Raw genomic sequence first — 14,823 nt, 5'->3', positions numbered from 1 at the left:
TCTGAGAATAATGGAGTAGGTATATATCTGCAAGAAAGCAAGAGCTGGACTTTGGGAACTAGAATATGGTGCGATTTGGTTAATTATGAGAAATATATTCTGAGTTGTCACAATCCAATGCAAAAACTGTTGCCAGGCTTTGTCAACTTTTGAACAAATTATTGGTTTCACACAAAGATGAATTTTTTCATTATAACATACTAAAATTTTACAAATATGTCAACTTTAAAAAAAATAAAATACAAAGTAAGCCACTGAAACATATTCTGAATTTGTGGTTCTTATTGCATAAGAAAGATAAAATCAATTATTAACCTTTTCAATTTAGAAAAACACATTAATAAAAATCCAAAAACAATTATGATCTTTTCCCTCAAATATTTTACTAAAGTTGTCACCAAATAGCACAAATGGTATACTATTTTCATTTTATCTTTTTTCTTTCCCACTTATGAGCTTTTAGGACTTTTTGGAAAACAGCAGACCAAGGAAAAATAATTTTTTTTTTTTACATATTCCAAACAGGAATATTGCTTTGAAATAATCAAAGTGACACATACTTCTAAGTAGAATTAAATACTAATTTTTACAAATATGCCTTTAAAAGTCGAATTTATAAATTTTATATTTAGTGCAAATCAAAATACTACAGCATGCTATGGAGGTCTGGGCACTTAAGAAGAAAGAAACATTAAAAATATTTAAACATTACCTTTTTTCCTGGACGACCTCTTTGTCCTGGAGTTCCTATCATTCCTTCTGGTCCCTGAATATTCAATACAGAAAAAGAAATAAATGATTAAAGAAAAGAGTGGAGTGTTTGAATACTTACATCAGATAACCACTGAATTGCACACTAAATAAAAATGAGGGCTACTTTTCGCAGTGATTTAGAGGCACAACTGTGATCAGTTCTAAAGTTTACACACAAACTTGCCAAGATAGGAAAAATTAAATTGTTTAGGAAAAAAATTACTTTATTTCTGTACACTCATTTAATGAGTGGGAACAGAATGAAAAACAAATGAATCCATTTTAACACTTCTATGAGCTACCTTGAGCTCAGAAACTTGAAAGAATAAGATTATAAAATATATTTAATACATGGTTAAGAAAAATCTCAAAAATCTCACAAGAGTATGGAAGTTTAAGGAGATATTCTTTGATCTTAGAGGAAAAAGGAAGAGAAAATACAGGGAGAATACTGTTTAAATAATATTTTCATTTTACTTGGTATTTTGTTTAGCCAAAAGCAGATGAAAAATTTCAATATACACTTTTTTTTTTTAGTAAAAAGTGTTATACCATATGAATTTTCAGATCAACAATGGATAGGCTTAAGTGTGATCCATATTAAGCCAGGTTGGAAGTTCTAAAATGGCAAATAATTAATCACAACATTCCTTTCATTAGTTGGAAATGAAAATGGAAATTTCAAATTTGTGTCCCCAAAGCTTGGCAATCTGCAGAAATGATGTAGAAAGAAATAAATTGTGGTTTACCACTGTGCTATGTAGGCTCTTGATAAATATTTGTTGAACGAATAAACAGATACCTAAGGAAATGACTCATGCCTTGTGCTCCCAAGCAAATGTTCTTCTAGCCTCAGAAAGTCACTGAGTTAGAGGCCAAAGGAGTTTTGTTCTATTGCTGTAGTTATAGCTGCATCCAGAGGTAGAAATGATAGTTGCACTATTCTGAGGAGTTCTTTGTAGCTAATAAGGAGTTTTTAAAAAAAGGTTTATTCATCATCTATAGAGGATAATGGTGTGAGCTTTTAAAAAGTCAGACTGCTTAGCAGCTTCATATTCTGACTTGGACACTTAATACCTATAATAGCCATAGGCCATTGGGCAGATTATTTAATGTGAAGATCTTTGTTTCCTTCCCAAATAAAAGGGTACAATAAAGCTCTTTGAAGGGTTACTAAGATTAAATCAGATAATGCATGTGAAACTTGGAAAGGATTAGACTTTTAATGAAGAGGTCAATAAATATTAGTTTTCACAAACTTCTGTTGTTTTTTAAAGTATATCATGGCAATAGTTAAAATATATCTATAAAGACATTAGAAGATACAATGAAAACTCATGTACTTACCACCCACTTTAAGAAACAGGACCAATATATGTGTATGTAATTGAAGTCAATATGCACATATTACCTTTCCAAACACATTACCTTATTCCCCACTCAGGTACAACCAACATCCTGAATTTGTTTATTAATCCTATGCATTGTTAACTCCATTTACAGGTATCCCCAAGCAAAATATCATTTTCCACCTTTTAAAATAAGGAATATCATACTTTATGCATTCTTCTAAATCCTTTTTAATACAACATTTTGTTTTTTCAGTTATTCAGGGTGTCTTTAACACCCCCTGCCCTTTTTTACTGCTATAGGATTCCATGTTATCAAACCATAATATAACCACTTTTCTAATGGTTAAATTTTTGGTTATAGATAATATGTTATAGATTATAAGCACCCTAAATATACTCCATGTTCCTATGCTAAGAGTTTTTTGTAGGTATACACCCCAGAGTTGACTTGCTGGGTTGAAGTATATGTACATCTTCAAGTATACTATACTAAATATTGCCAAATTATTCTCTGAAGTGGTTTTGCCAATTTACATTCCCACAGCAAATGCATAGGAGTTCCTACTACACTATATCTTTTGTACTGAACTTATAATATGTCTACCTTATGAGAGCAAAATGATGTTATTCGTGATTTCAATTTGCATTAAGGAGGAATGAGTATTTACTCATAAAGTTACTGCATGTATTTGCATGATTTTCTGGTTCCTAACTTCTGCCCATTATTGTACTAAACTATCCTTTCCTTGAGTTATATGAAAGTTTTTGTACATATTTGTACATATTCTATATATTACAAATCTCTTCTAGCCTTAGCTGACTTTTTCACTATATTTGTAACACAAGTCTACAATTATAATGTAGTAAAATTTATCAATATTTTCTTGTTCATTTTCCTGGTTTCTTATAATTCTTTCTGCTTCCCCTCCCCTCATGAGGTCATAAAATTCTCTTAAATGTTCTCCTAAGAGTTCTAAATTTTTGATTTCCATAATTAGAACTTTTTTTTTTAATTGTATACAAATGGGATACATGTTGTTTCTCTATTTGTACATAGAGTCAAGGCATACCATTTGTGTAATCATACGTTTACATAGGGCAATGATGTTTATTTTTTTTTTCCCTTCCCCCCCACCCCTCCCACCCCTCTTTTCCCTCTATACAGTCCTTCTTTCCTTCATTCTTACCGCTCTCCTTATCCCTAACCCTAAACCTAACCCTAAACCTAATGCTAACCCCTCCCACCCCCCATTATATGTCCTCATCTGCTTATCAGCGAGATCATTCGTCCTTTAGTTTTTTGAGATTGGCTTATCTCACTTAGCATGATATTTTCCAATTTCGTCCATTTGCCTACAAATGCCATAATTTTATCATTCTTCATTGCGGAGTAATATTCCATTGTATAAATATACCACAGGCCATAATTAGAACTTTAATCAGAATTTAATTCACCATGTGTGTGCATGCCTGCATGCATGTGTAAGCACATGTGGCTTTTGTGTACCGGTCTATCTATTGAATAGTTAATCTTTTCCTTATAGATACACAATGCATTATCAAATTATGAAATATTTCACAATATACTTAGATCTGATTCTAGGTTATCTTCTATTTGCATTAGTTTGTTTGTGAGCAATATGAAATTAAGTTAATTACTCTATTAGGTAGGCCAAATTTTCCCTTTCACCTCTGCCCCTGCTCCCCAACTTATTCTTTAAAATTGTATTGGTATTTGCTCTTTGGTCTTCAACATTAATTTTAAAAGCACTTTTCATCAATCAAGTTCTATAAACAAAAATTTCCTATAGGGATTTTGATGGAAATCATACTAGATGTATAAACTAATTTTATTATATTAAGTCTTCCAGTCTATAAATCCATTTTTTAGATCTTCTTTAATAAACTGATCAAATATTTTTCAAACTATAAGAGTCTTCCATAAAATTTTTGCAAATATTTTGATAGATTTATTATAAGCCACTTAATTGTTTTGCTAATTATATTTAAAATTGTATGTAAAATAGCTTTTAAAGTACTTGTTGCTGGTAAAAAAGAACAGAATCTATTTTTAAATATTAATTTTATATTGTACATATTCCTGAACTCTCATTAATTCTTCTTTCTTTTTTACTGGAAATCAAACCCAGGTCCTCATATATTAGGCAAGTGCTCTACCACTGAGCTATATCCCAGTTAGTCTTCATTAATTCTTATAATTTAGAGATTATTTCTTTTGCTTTGCTACACTGGCTGGGACTCTGAGTAAATATTACATAGAAATGGTGAGTAGTGAGTGGTGCTTAGTTAATTTCTTTGATGTTTCCACATTAAGCATGATAGTTGGTATATGGATATTACATTTTATTAAATTTTTTTTGTTTTCATCTCTTGGAATGGTTATATTTTTTCTTTGATTTGTAAAATATGTGGCTTACATATATAATATTTTAAAATATTAAACTTTTGTTGTAATATCAACAAAACTCTTGATTATGTCAGTATTCCACATCTGTACTGTGTCAGCTGACATGTGGTGATGCTACCAGCCAACAAACAATTCAGGTTAGGCAACACTGTGTTTACATAAGTATTTAAATATTAACAACTTGTGAATCTAGTGTGTGTAATCAAAATAAAAGTGCTGAACTGACGGAAAACATTTGTCTTAAAATGTGTATAACTGAGGCATTTGTTAGTACTCTCTAAGATCACTTGCATATTCATTTTGTTTTCAAACCTCCATTCCCACTTCATTTTTAAGTTAATAACCTTACTTTCAACTTGTTAAGATATGGTAGCAAGCAGATTAGGAGGTAGAAGCTCCTCTTCCCAAACCTAATACCTCTTTTTATGTACCCACATATTCTGCCTCCCTTCTCTGATAGAGAAAGCAGTGTCCATTCCCTGTGGAAGGCCAGCTCCTCACTTGTACTCAGAAGCCCATGTCTGCTCACTTATCAAGGACTTCTCTTCTGAAAAGATCCCTTCTCTTACTTGCACTATTGATTTTTCCTCTTTATTGGATCATTTCCAACAACATTCAAATAGGCTTAACATTAATCATTAAGTAAAAAACTTTAATCTTATACATCTCCTTGTCTCTACTTCTTTTCATTTATTCATTTCTCCTGTACTTTTCTAGAATAATTTTTTTTATTTTTCTCACACAGTAAAACTTTCTTTTCTTTTTTTAATTAGAGTTTTATAGCATAGTAGTTGATTAATACTGACAAACTCTTACATGCATGGAATTCGATTTTGGTTCATATTCCAACCCCATTTCTCCCTTCCCTATTTCCCTCCTGTCCTACCTTTTCTCCCCAGTTCTTCTCTCTTTACTCTACTAGACTTCCTTTTATTGTCTATTTATATTTGATTGGTTCTTTTTCTTTATACATAAAGGTGAAATTCCCTGAAGTATATATGCACATAACATTATTTTTAAAGAATTCATTCTACATTGCCTCCCCTTACCCATTCCTCCACTCTGCCTCTATATTACTGATCTTCGCTTTATCTTTATGTTGCCCTTCTATATCTATCTAAAAAATTAATTTCTTATTCTTTTCTTACTACTAATGTTCTTCTCACCTTTATGACTTAATTTTTAAGATCTTAGTATAAAAGCTTCTTAGAAAAGAATACTTTATTTCTTCTTAAGATATTCAGTTCAATTTAGTATCATACCACCTTAAATAGATCAGAAAAAAGAACTTTCAATATATTTAAGTGAGTTTTGTCCTAAAGGAATAAAACAAGATAATTTCATTTTAATATGTTCTACTTTGGAGTTCATAGCTCCACAGGTGTTTGGATCTTAGGTACCACAGAAGTAGAATTTTTAGAAATGGATGACAGATTAAGTTCAGCAGGTATTTCTTTTCAGATGCTCTTTTCTCATATAGAGTTATGAGTTTGGGAAACTGAACATTTTAGCAGAGAATTCAAGGATAAGATAAATAATTTTTTTCCTGTTCAAAGAATTCTATAGCTTAAATTTGGAATTTTCTAACTAATGCTTTGTTTTTAAATCATTTTCAATCTTCTAGGAAGTAAGAAGAACGTAAGAAAGATTCTCCTTCCTTGAAAAAACTTTAAAAAGATTTTTTTCTTTCTCTCCTCCTTTTTTTTTTTGTTTATTTTGTAAGAACCTGAGGTAGTATCTTTGTGACATTTCTTAAAGAAGAATTTTAAAAGTGCAAAATAAATCCAACATCAGGCTGTCTGATTAAGCAATAGTTCCTTGGATCAAAAAATTCTTTTGAAAAAATATGCCATGGTATTTTTATTGAGTTTATAAGCTGAAAGGCATTTAAAATTCCAAGGAGAACAACAAAAAGAATAAAAAAGAAACACACATGTGCTGTTACTAAAAAAAGGCACCAAAGATGTGTACTAGGAAGGATTGTTCCTGGGAAAAATTATGAAGCAGATGAAATCTGTGTTTATCATTTTTCCATGCCTTGTTTTGAGCCCCTTCATCTCTGCTCTTCCCATCACCAGCTGTCATGCTGCATCATCTTGAGGGTCCCTGCTTTGTTTTTCTTTCCTTTTTCTTAGTATGTTTGCCTTCCCCACCAACTCTTAGGATTCTGCTAGGGAACTAAGTTAGTTGGCTTAAAAATCCATACTAGAGTATGAATAATTATTATCAGCTTTTTAAATATAAAAACATAAATGTGACAAGAATTATTAGAAAGGTAATCACAATGTCTTGCATTTGTACCTGGCTCTCTGTGGGTCTAGCCTGATACTTATGGAAAAGAAATAAATTCTCTAAAGAGGATTTTAAAAACTACCAAGAGGGGCTGGGGATATAGGTCAGTTGGTAGAGTACTTGCCTCACAAGCACAAGGCCCTGGGTTCAAATCCCCAGCTCTGCAAAAACAAAACAAAACAAAAAAACTAACAAGAACCCTAGAAAGACAAAAGATAGGACCCAAACTATTATTTAGGTAAGGCTTGGAGATTCAGAAGTCAGAAAATAAAGGAATTAGTGCCAGCTCTGCCATCTGCTGTATTATCTTGTATGAACCAGTGGACTTTCTGTTACAAAATGGGAAATAGTATCTATACGTTATTAGAATGGTATGAAAGTTTATAAATGAGTGTGTATTGCTCAGTGTCTGGGCCAAACATTTAAGAAAGTTCAGGGGAGGCTTCTCTGGGACTTTGTTTATGCTGTTGTGGAATACTCATCCCAGCTGTCCAGGAATGAGTGGAGAAATAGGCACTGCACCATTATGGTAAAAATGGATTCAATTTGCCAATGCTCAAAACCACTTCTGGTTTATCATCATTATTCAAATGTCACTTTGAAATATGCTAGTGCAATTATCCATTATTTGGGGAAAGATGTATATATATAGCAATTTTTAATTGCTACTATAAAGGAATTATAGCCATGAGTTAGTGTAAATGACGAGATGGCCAGTCTGTGTATCATCTATGGCATCGGTTGAAACACTTTCTTCTTTTGTTCTGTAAATCTGATTGAGCTGAATGGGTAGGGACTATCATACATAAGGCACTAATATCTGGAGGTTAGAAGCCAAAGGAAGAGAAGTAGAGGAAAAACACATAAAGATTACCAACTTTGTAAATCACTACTTTGTCTCCCACCCCATCTGCATGATCAGATCCTCAGTCTTTACTGAGTTCCCATGTAGAAATACTGCAATGAAGATGCACTGAGGTTTATGGGAAGAGTATCTGCTTTAGCAGAGGTATGATCTCCCTGAGAAAACAGACCCATGTGCTTAAAAGTCAACTTCTAATCTTTCAAAGGCTGAAGAAGATTGCTAGAGTTCAGAGGAAGGAGAGAATTTTCTGGTAGGGTCATAAGGAATAACTTCCAAAAAAAAAAAAAAAAAAAAAAAGGAGGATATTTCCAAAAGCAAGAAACCTTTGAGAAATAAAGACAGAATAATCTCTTATGTTTAAAGATAGGAGACAAGAAAGAGGAAACAGGTAAGCAAAGTTATCATACAGCTGTATATGGAAGAATATAACAAATACCATAAGTTGAGTGTTGAAGCTAGAGAGAAGCTGTTTTTGTTATTTATTCACATCTTCCATTTGCCTCAAGGTGAGGGAATTGATTTCACATGACATTTAGAATTTTCTTTAAAATAATACAATATAGGATCAAATATTGACAGCTAATAATGTTCTTGCAAAGAATTCCATCCAGGATCTAGGCTATTAATTTATAATAAGAATGTCTGTTCCATGAATAAAGTTTCAAAATATTCAATCAAACTAAGACAACAAAAAATACTCCCCTAAAAATGCATTATAACAGAAATTCCAGGCCTTTTTGTGTCTTAGGGGGTGGATAATTAGTCCTTACATTGTCCCTTTCTCAAAACACAGTTCAACACCTCATTTACCCAAGTGTGTGTGGGGGGGGGGCGGGGGGTGAGTATATGCACACATAGAGGCACTGAGTTTACAGAGTATTTAAAAATGAACCCAGCAGTACTCACTGGAAGGCCCATTTGACCTTGTCTACCAAAGGGCCCTATAGTTCCTGGTAAGCCCATCTCTCCTTTTTCTCCATCTTCTCCAGGAAGCCCCCTTTCTCCTGGGGTCCCCTGGAACCCAATGAAAAAAAATTTCAGAAGTAATGCAATGAAATAATTATGCCATACAATATACTGGTTTGTATTTGGCATATAAAAACAATTTCTTAATATTTTAAAGATTTCACAAAACCCTATTTTATATGTAAGGTTAAAAGTACAATTTACCTTTAATCCATCTTTTCCTTGGAGACCTTCTTCTCCAGGAGCCCCTGGTTCACCCTATTATGTAGCAGAAATAGTAAGATTAATTTTTTACCAGGACCATTCATCTTATTCTTTGCCCAGCATGTATAGAAAGTAGCAGGTTTTATTCATTTCTTTCTACTTCTACTTTATCTATAAAGAGGATTTGACAGAATACTAAGCATGATTTAATTTGCTTTAAATAGCTCAGCAGAAGATTTAAATAAGTGTTGTAAATTTAAATATTAGATGGTTCCAGAATGTTAATAAATTTAGGCAATTAAATGTAACATATTCATGTGGTAGTTATGGAAATTTATATAACTAAACATGTGCTTTTGAGTTCAAGGAATGTAAATAGTGCATCTCATTAAATACATAACTTGCTATATTCAATTTACTTGACTATGATTGTTCTACCAGATTTTTAGGGTTTCTCCTTAAAAGAGAGCAGAGAGGTCATGATACCTTGAGAAGAAGCCCTCTACATATGGAACTTGCAGAAATATAGAGTCAAAGTTTAAGAAGCTGTTAGAGTAGAACTCGCTCTCTTGATGCCTAAATTATTTTAAAATAAGATAATTAGTTCTTATTAAAAGTTGTTTATCTTTCCCATCATTGGTTCTTCCTTCACCCTCACCTCTCATTTATTCCACCACCCTAAAAAAGAGAAAGTGAAAAGAAACAAACCAGATACAAAAGTATATTTCTCTAGTTTGTCTTTTAATGAATAAGTGCCTCTTAAAATTATCTTGGGTACTATGTTCTTGGGGACAATTCCTTACCACAGCTCCAAATAAAGCTATCTATCTTAGTATAACTTCTCTATGGTACCAAATTACAACTATTTATAATAGTTGTTTGCATTTTATTAACTTTGCATGATTCTAGGGTGCTTTTTCAAATATAAATTAGATGTCAATCTTTCATCTTTTTTAGGTCAGGAGATATTCTGAGAACTGATCACTGGTATTCATGAATTCCTGCTTAATGCTACCATAAGTGACAATCACAGTGATGCCACATTTTTGGCAATGTCTCTTCAGAGTATAACTGATTTTGAGCAAAGGGTATATGGGATTAGGACTCTAAATGATATTAAATGAGAATGTAAACAGGGTTTAGTTTTCAGTTTTTGAAATTATGCAATAAAGACAAACATTTTCTGAGGTGCATCAGAAAGGTTTATTATGCTATATTTGAGATGTTTAAAATGATAAGTTTGATTTCCTGAAATTAATGAATCAATGCATTAAAAGGTTTCCTGTAAGTACTTACTCGTAATCCTGGTTCACCAGTTCCTCCAACACTGCCCACAGGTCCAACATCTCCCTGAAGAAACAAAGAGAAAAGAGTAAACTAAAACTGCATATCTATGACACTCATATCATAAGGGTAAGGATTTCCAAACACTTCGTTTTCATTTGCTGGCCTTCACCTGCTTTCACGATAGGTGCTTGCAACAAGGAGGCAAATGTAAAGAATTCAGTGGTGATAGTTTAGGGACCCTCTCTTTAACTTTTATAGAAGTTTACCTTAGTACCCGGTTCTCCTTGTAGACCAGATTCTCCCTCAATGCCTGGAGGACCCTAAAAGAGAATGATCTGACACATTATAAAGGCAGTAACACCTCATAAGAAAATGATAGTAATTTTTAGCTCAAGGGTAACCAACATCTAGGTTCAGGAGAGGGTTTTGGATGTCTTCTTATAAACCTTATGGGATAAGACCTTAAATACTTACTGGGACACTTTAATAGTACAGATGAAAAACAACTTTACCTGAAATCAGGACCAGTTTCTTCTCATCCTTTAAACCTTAGGCAAAGAACGAAAGACAAACTACCTCCTTCTTCAAATTTTCTACCCTCAGAGACAAATGTGTTTTCTTGCCTTTTGCTTTTCTTATTCTTTTCTGTTGTGTCCTCTGGAACCAACTTCTTTAAGAAAAATTCATTTTTGCTAAATGGTTTTATAGGAATATCACACAAGTAAGAGATAAATTTATTCACTGTTATGGTTTTGATGTGAAGTGGCCCCCAAAAGCTCATGTGTGAGACAATGCAAGAAGGTTCAGAGGAGAAATGATTGAGTTGTCAGAGTCTTAACCCAGTCAGTAAATTAATCCCTCAATGGGGATTAACTGAGTGGAAACTGAAGGTAGGTAGGGTGTAGCTGGAGGAGGTGGGTCATAGGGGGGTGTATCTTTGGGGTATATATTTTCTATCTGGTGAGTGAAGTCACTCTCTGCTTTCTGATCATCCTGTGAGCTGCTTCCCTCCACCACACTCTTTCACCATGATGTTCTGCCTCACTTCGAGTACCAAGGAATCAAGCCAGCTGTCTATGGACTGAGACCTCTGACACTGTGAGCCCTAAAATACACTTTTCCTTCTATAAAATTGTTCTTGTCAGGTCTTTTGGCCACAGCAGTAAAAAAAACTGACTAAAACATTCACATTATAAAAGAGACCTACGTCTCTCTTTCCCTCCCTCCTCCTTCTTCTCTTTCTTATATCTTTCAGAGATTCTTTAGTATTTCTGACCCAAGGATAGAATTCTTCATTACATTTACAATTATTAGAGATTGAAATATCTTTTATATCAGTTCTTAATATTTTAGATGGAGAAAGTTCAGTTTTTCATTTTGACTCAGCTTCTGCACTACAAATTCATTTTTTTCTCCAAAGTAAGTTACACATGTACATGGACTTATAATGAAAAGCTTCAGTCCCATTCCTCAGAGGTGACTGCTTTTCAAAATAATTATATATATATATATATATATATACATATATATAATTATATATATATATATATATGTATATATATATATATATATATATATATATTAGTTGTAGGTGAACACAATACCTTTTTTTTTAATGTGGTGCTGAGGATTGAACTCAGTGCCTCACACATGCTAGGTGAGTACCTTACCACTGAGCCACAACCCCCACCCTCAAAATAATTTTTATTTTTATTTTTCTTAGTAATTACTTCTATAACCTGGCACTTCTCAATGGGTCACCTTCCTCAAAGTTAGGGTCCCTTATACTATATTCCTTTTACCATAATATTCCTAATTCTTAATAGTTGTTATTTTAATTCTTCTGCTGGTTATCTTTGTAATTTCTTCACTGTTATGAAAGGTAGTATAGTACAGTACTTAAGACAAAGAACCCTACAAAGCAAGACAGCCTGTGTGTTTCCACTTTGCATCAGAAATTATAGAACTTAATTTATCTCTCTAAGGTTAAAACTTCCTCTTGAGAGAAAATGACAACTCTATTGGGACTCCTTCCATATCAAAACTGCCATTCACCTGAAGATTAAAAAATACACTTTTGAATGATGACTGGATATCAGAAAGAATGGATAGTAGGGTAGAAAAAATTATATAAAAATGAGAATAGTGATACAACATATCAAAATCTCTGGACCAGTGTGAAGGCAGTTCTAAGAGTAAAGTTCATACCACTGAGTTCATACATTGAAAGAATAGAAAGGTACCAAATAAGTAATCTCACATTACACATTACATCCCAAGGCCCTAGAAAAAGAAAACAAATCAACACCAAAATCAGTAGAAGAGAGGAAATAATTAAAATCAGAGCTGAAATCAATGAAATCAAGAATTAAAAAAATACAAAAGATCAACAAAATGAAGAGTTGGGGTTTTTTTTGAAAGGATAAACAAGATAGTTAAACCCTTAGTCAAATGAACCAAAAGAAAGAGGAACAAAACTCAAATTAAGAAAAAGGAAATATCACTAGACCCTACTGAAATCCAGAGGATCATCAGCAATTATTTTGAACACTTAAACTCCCTCCAATAAGTTAGAAAATCTTGAAGATAGAGAAAAATTCCTAGAGAAATCAGACCTAACCAAATTGAACCATGAGAATATACAAAACACAAAAAGATCAATGGCAAGTATCAATGAAATTGAAGTAGTTATCAAAAGACTTCCAAACAAAGAAAATCCAGGACCAGGTGGATTCTCAGCTAAGTTCTACCAGAACTTTTAAGCACGAATACCAATCCTCCTCAAATTATTCCATGACACAGAAAAGGAGGGAGCATTGCCAAATTCATTCTATGAGGTCAGTATCACCCTGATACCAAAACCAGATGAAGTATATCAACATAAGAAAACTTCAGACCAATATATTTTATGAACATAGATGTAAAAATTTTTAATAAAATATTGTCAATCTGCATGCAAAAACACATTAAAAAAATAGTGCACAATGATCAAGGGGTTTTATATCCCAGGAATGCAAAGTTGGTGTAATCAATACATGTAATTCAACATACAAACAGACTTAAGAACAAGAATAACATAATTATCTCATCAGATGCAAAGAATTTGACAAAGTAGAGCACCCATTCATGTTTAAAATACTAGAAAAAATAGGGATAGAAAGAACTTATCTCAACCTTGTAAAGGCTATATATCACAAACCGAAGGCCAACATTACACTGAGTAGAGAAAAACTAAAAGCATTTTCTCCAAAAACAAGAATAAGACAAGGATGGCCTCTTTCACCACTCCTATTTGATATAGTCCTTTAACTCTAGCCAGATGAATCAGTTAAGAGAAAAAAATTGAAGGAATACAAATAGGAAAAAAAGAGCTCAAATTATCGTTTGCTGATGACATGATTCTATATTTAGAAGATCCAAAAAACTCTACCAGAAGACTTTAAGAGTTCGTAAATGAATTCAGCAAAGTTTCAGGATACAAGATCACAACTCATTAAAAAATCATGTTTCTATACTCTACCGATGACTCAAAGAAATGAGGAAAACTACTCCATTCACAATAGCCCCCCAAAACAAAATCAAAACAAAAAACAACTTAGGAATTAACCTAACAAAAGAGGAGAAGGACCTCTACAATGAAAACTACAGAACACTAAAGAAAGAAACTGAAGATCTTAGAAGATGGAAAGATTTCCCATGCTCTTGGATAGGCAGAATTATTATTGTCAAAATGGCGATCCTACCAAAAGCACCATACAGATTTAATGCAATTCCTATTAAAATTCCAATGATGTTCTTCATAGAAATAGAAAAAGCAGTCATGAAATTCATTTGGAAAAATAAGAGACCCAGAATAGCCAAAGCAATCCTTAGTGAGAAAAGTAACGCAGGAGGCGTCATAATACTAGACATTAAATTATACTTATAGATCCATAGTGCCAAAAATGGTATGGTGTTGGCACCAAAACAGACATGTAGACCAATGATACAGAATAGAAGACACAGACACAAGTCCATATAAATATAGTTACCTCATACTAGATGTTTGGTGGGAAGAATTTTGGGATGTGTAGCAGTGCAAGCTGGAAATGCTTTGGATTGTTGAAAGCGGAGATTAATGGCTGATTCTGGTGGGAGCTCAGAAGACCACAATGCCAGTAGGACCATGGTCAGTGAAGACAGGGCTCAAGAGGGTTCAGAAGAGGAGGACTATATTGGAATTTGGAGTAGAGACCATTCCTGTTATGTTCTGGCTAAGCAGTTATCTGCATTTTGTCTGTGTACTGAGACTTTCTGTAAGGTTGATTTTAAAAGCAATGGACTTCTTAATCTTGCAGAAGAAATGTCTAGGCAGCATAGCATTCAGGAAGTAGCATAGGTAGGGCTGGCAGCTTTTGGCCAAATTTATTGTGATAATCAGAAGCAGAAAGCAGAGTAGAAAGATTTGGAAAACATGGACTTGCAAGGCCGGAGAAACACTAGGGCTAAGAAGTTGCTGTTGTTAAAGACATTAGTGCCACTGAAGAAATGCTGAAGACTTTGTCCAGAGCCAATAAGAAAGATGGTTGAGGGCATCTCAGGAGCTAGCAAGACCACACCCATCTCAAACTCAAGGGAGAGAAAGTGAAAACTCTCTTGAGAAGAGACCACTGGGGTACCTCCTCGCACAAGGAGGC

At 33.3% G+C, this 14,823-nt stretch overlaps 1 protein-coding gene across 2 annotated transcripts in view; it reads right to left on the bottom strand.

Annotated features, from left to right (window-relative positions):
- The window catches only part of Col24a1 (collagen type XXIV alpha 1 chain), a 391,233-nt gene that overhangs the window by 92,203 nt on the left and 284,207 nt on the right, over positions 1 to 14,823 (bottom strand). For both annotated transcript variants that reach the window (XR_007104846.1, XM_047523663.1), the window contains exons 34-38: positions 10,414 to 10,467; positions 10,157 to 10,210; positions 8,861 to 8,914; positions 8,597 to 8,704; positions 713 to 766 (exon numbers count right to left, since the gene is read on the bottom strand). Coding sequence is in view for 1 of the 2 variants with exons in the window: in XM_047523663.1 (XP_047379619.1) it covers positions 713 to 766; positions 8,597 to 8,704; positions 8,861 to 8,914; positions 10,157 to 10,210; positions 10,414 to 10,467 (324 nt within the window). In the remaining variant the exon portion in view is untranslated. The remainder of the gene's footprint in view (positions 1 to 712; positions 767 to 8,596; positions 8,705 to 8,860; positions 8,915 to 10,156; positions 10,211 to 10,413; positions 10,468 to 14,823) is intronic.

This window comes from Sciurus carolinensis, chromosome 1 (genome assembly GCF_902686445.1).
Source record: "Sciurus carolinensis chromosome 1, mSciCar1.2, whole genome shotgun sequence".
NCBI lineage: Eukaryota > Metazoa > Chordata > Mammalia > Rodentia > Sciuridae > Sciurus > Sciurus carolinensis.
Note: the sequence above shows the minus strand (reverse complement) of the source record. Positions and strands in the feature narration are given on the sequence as shown.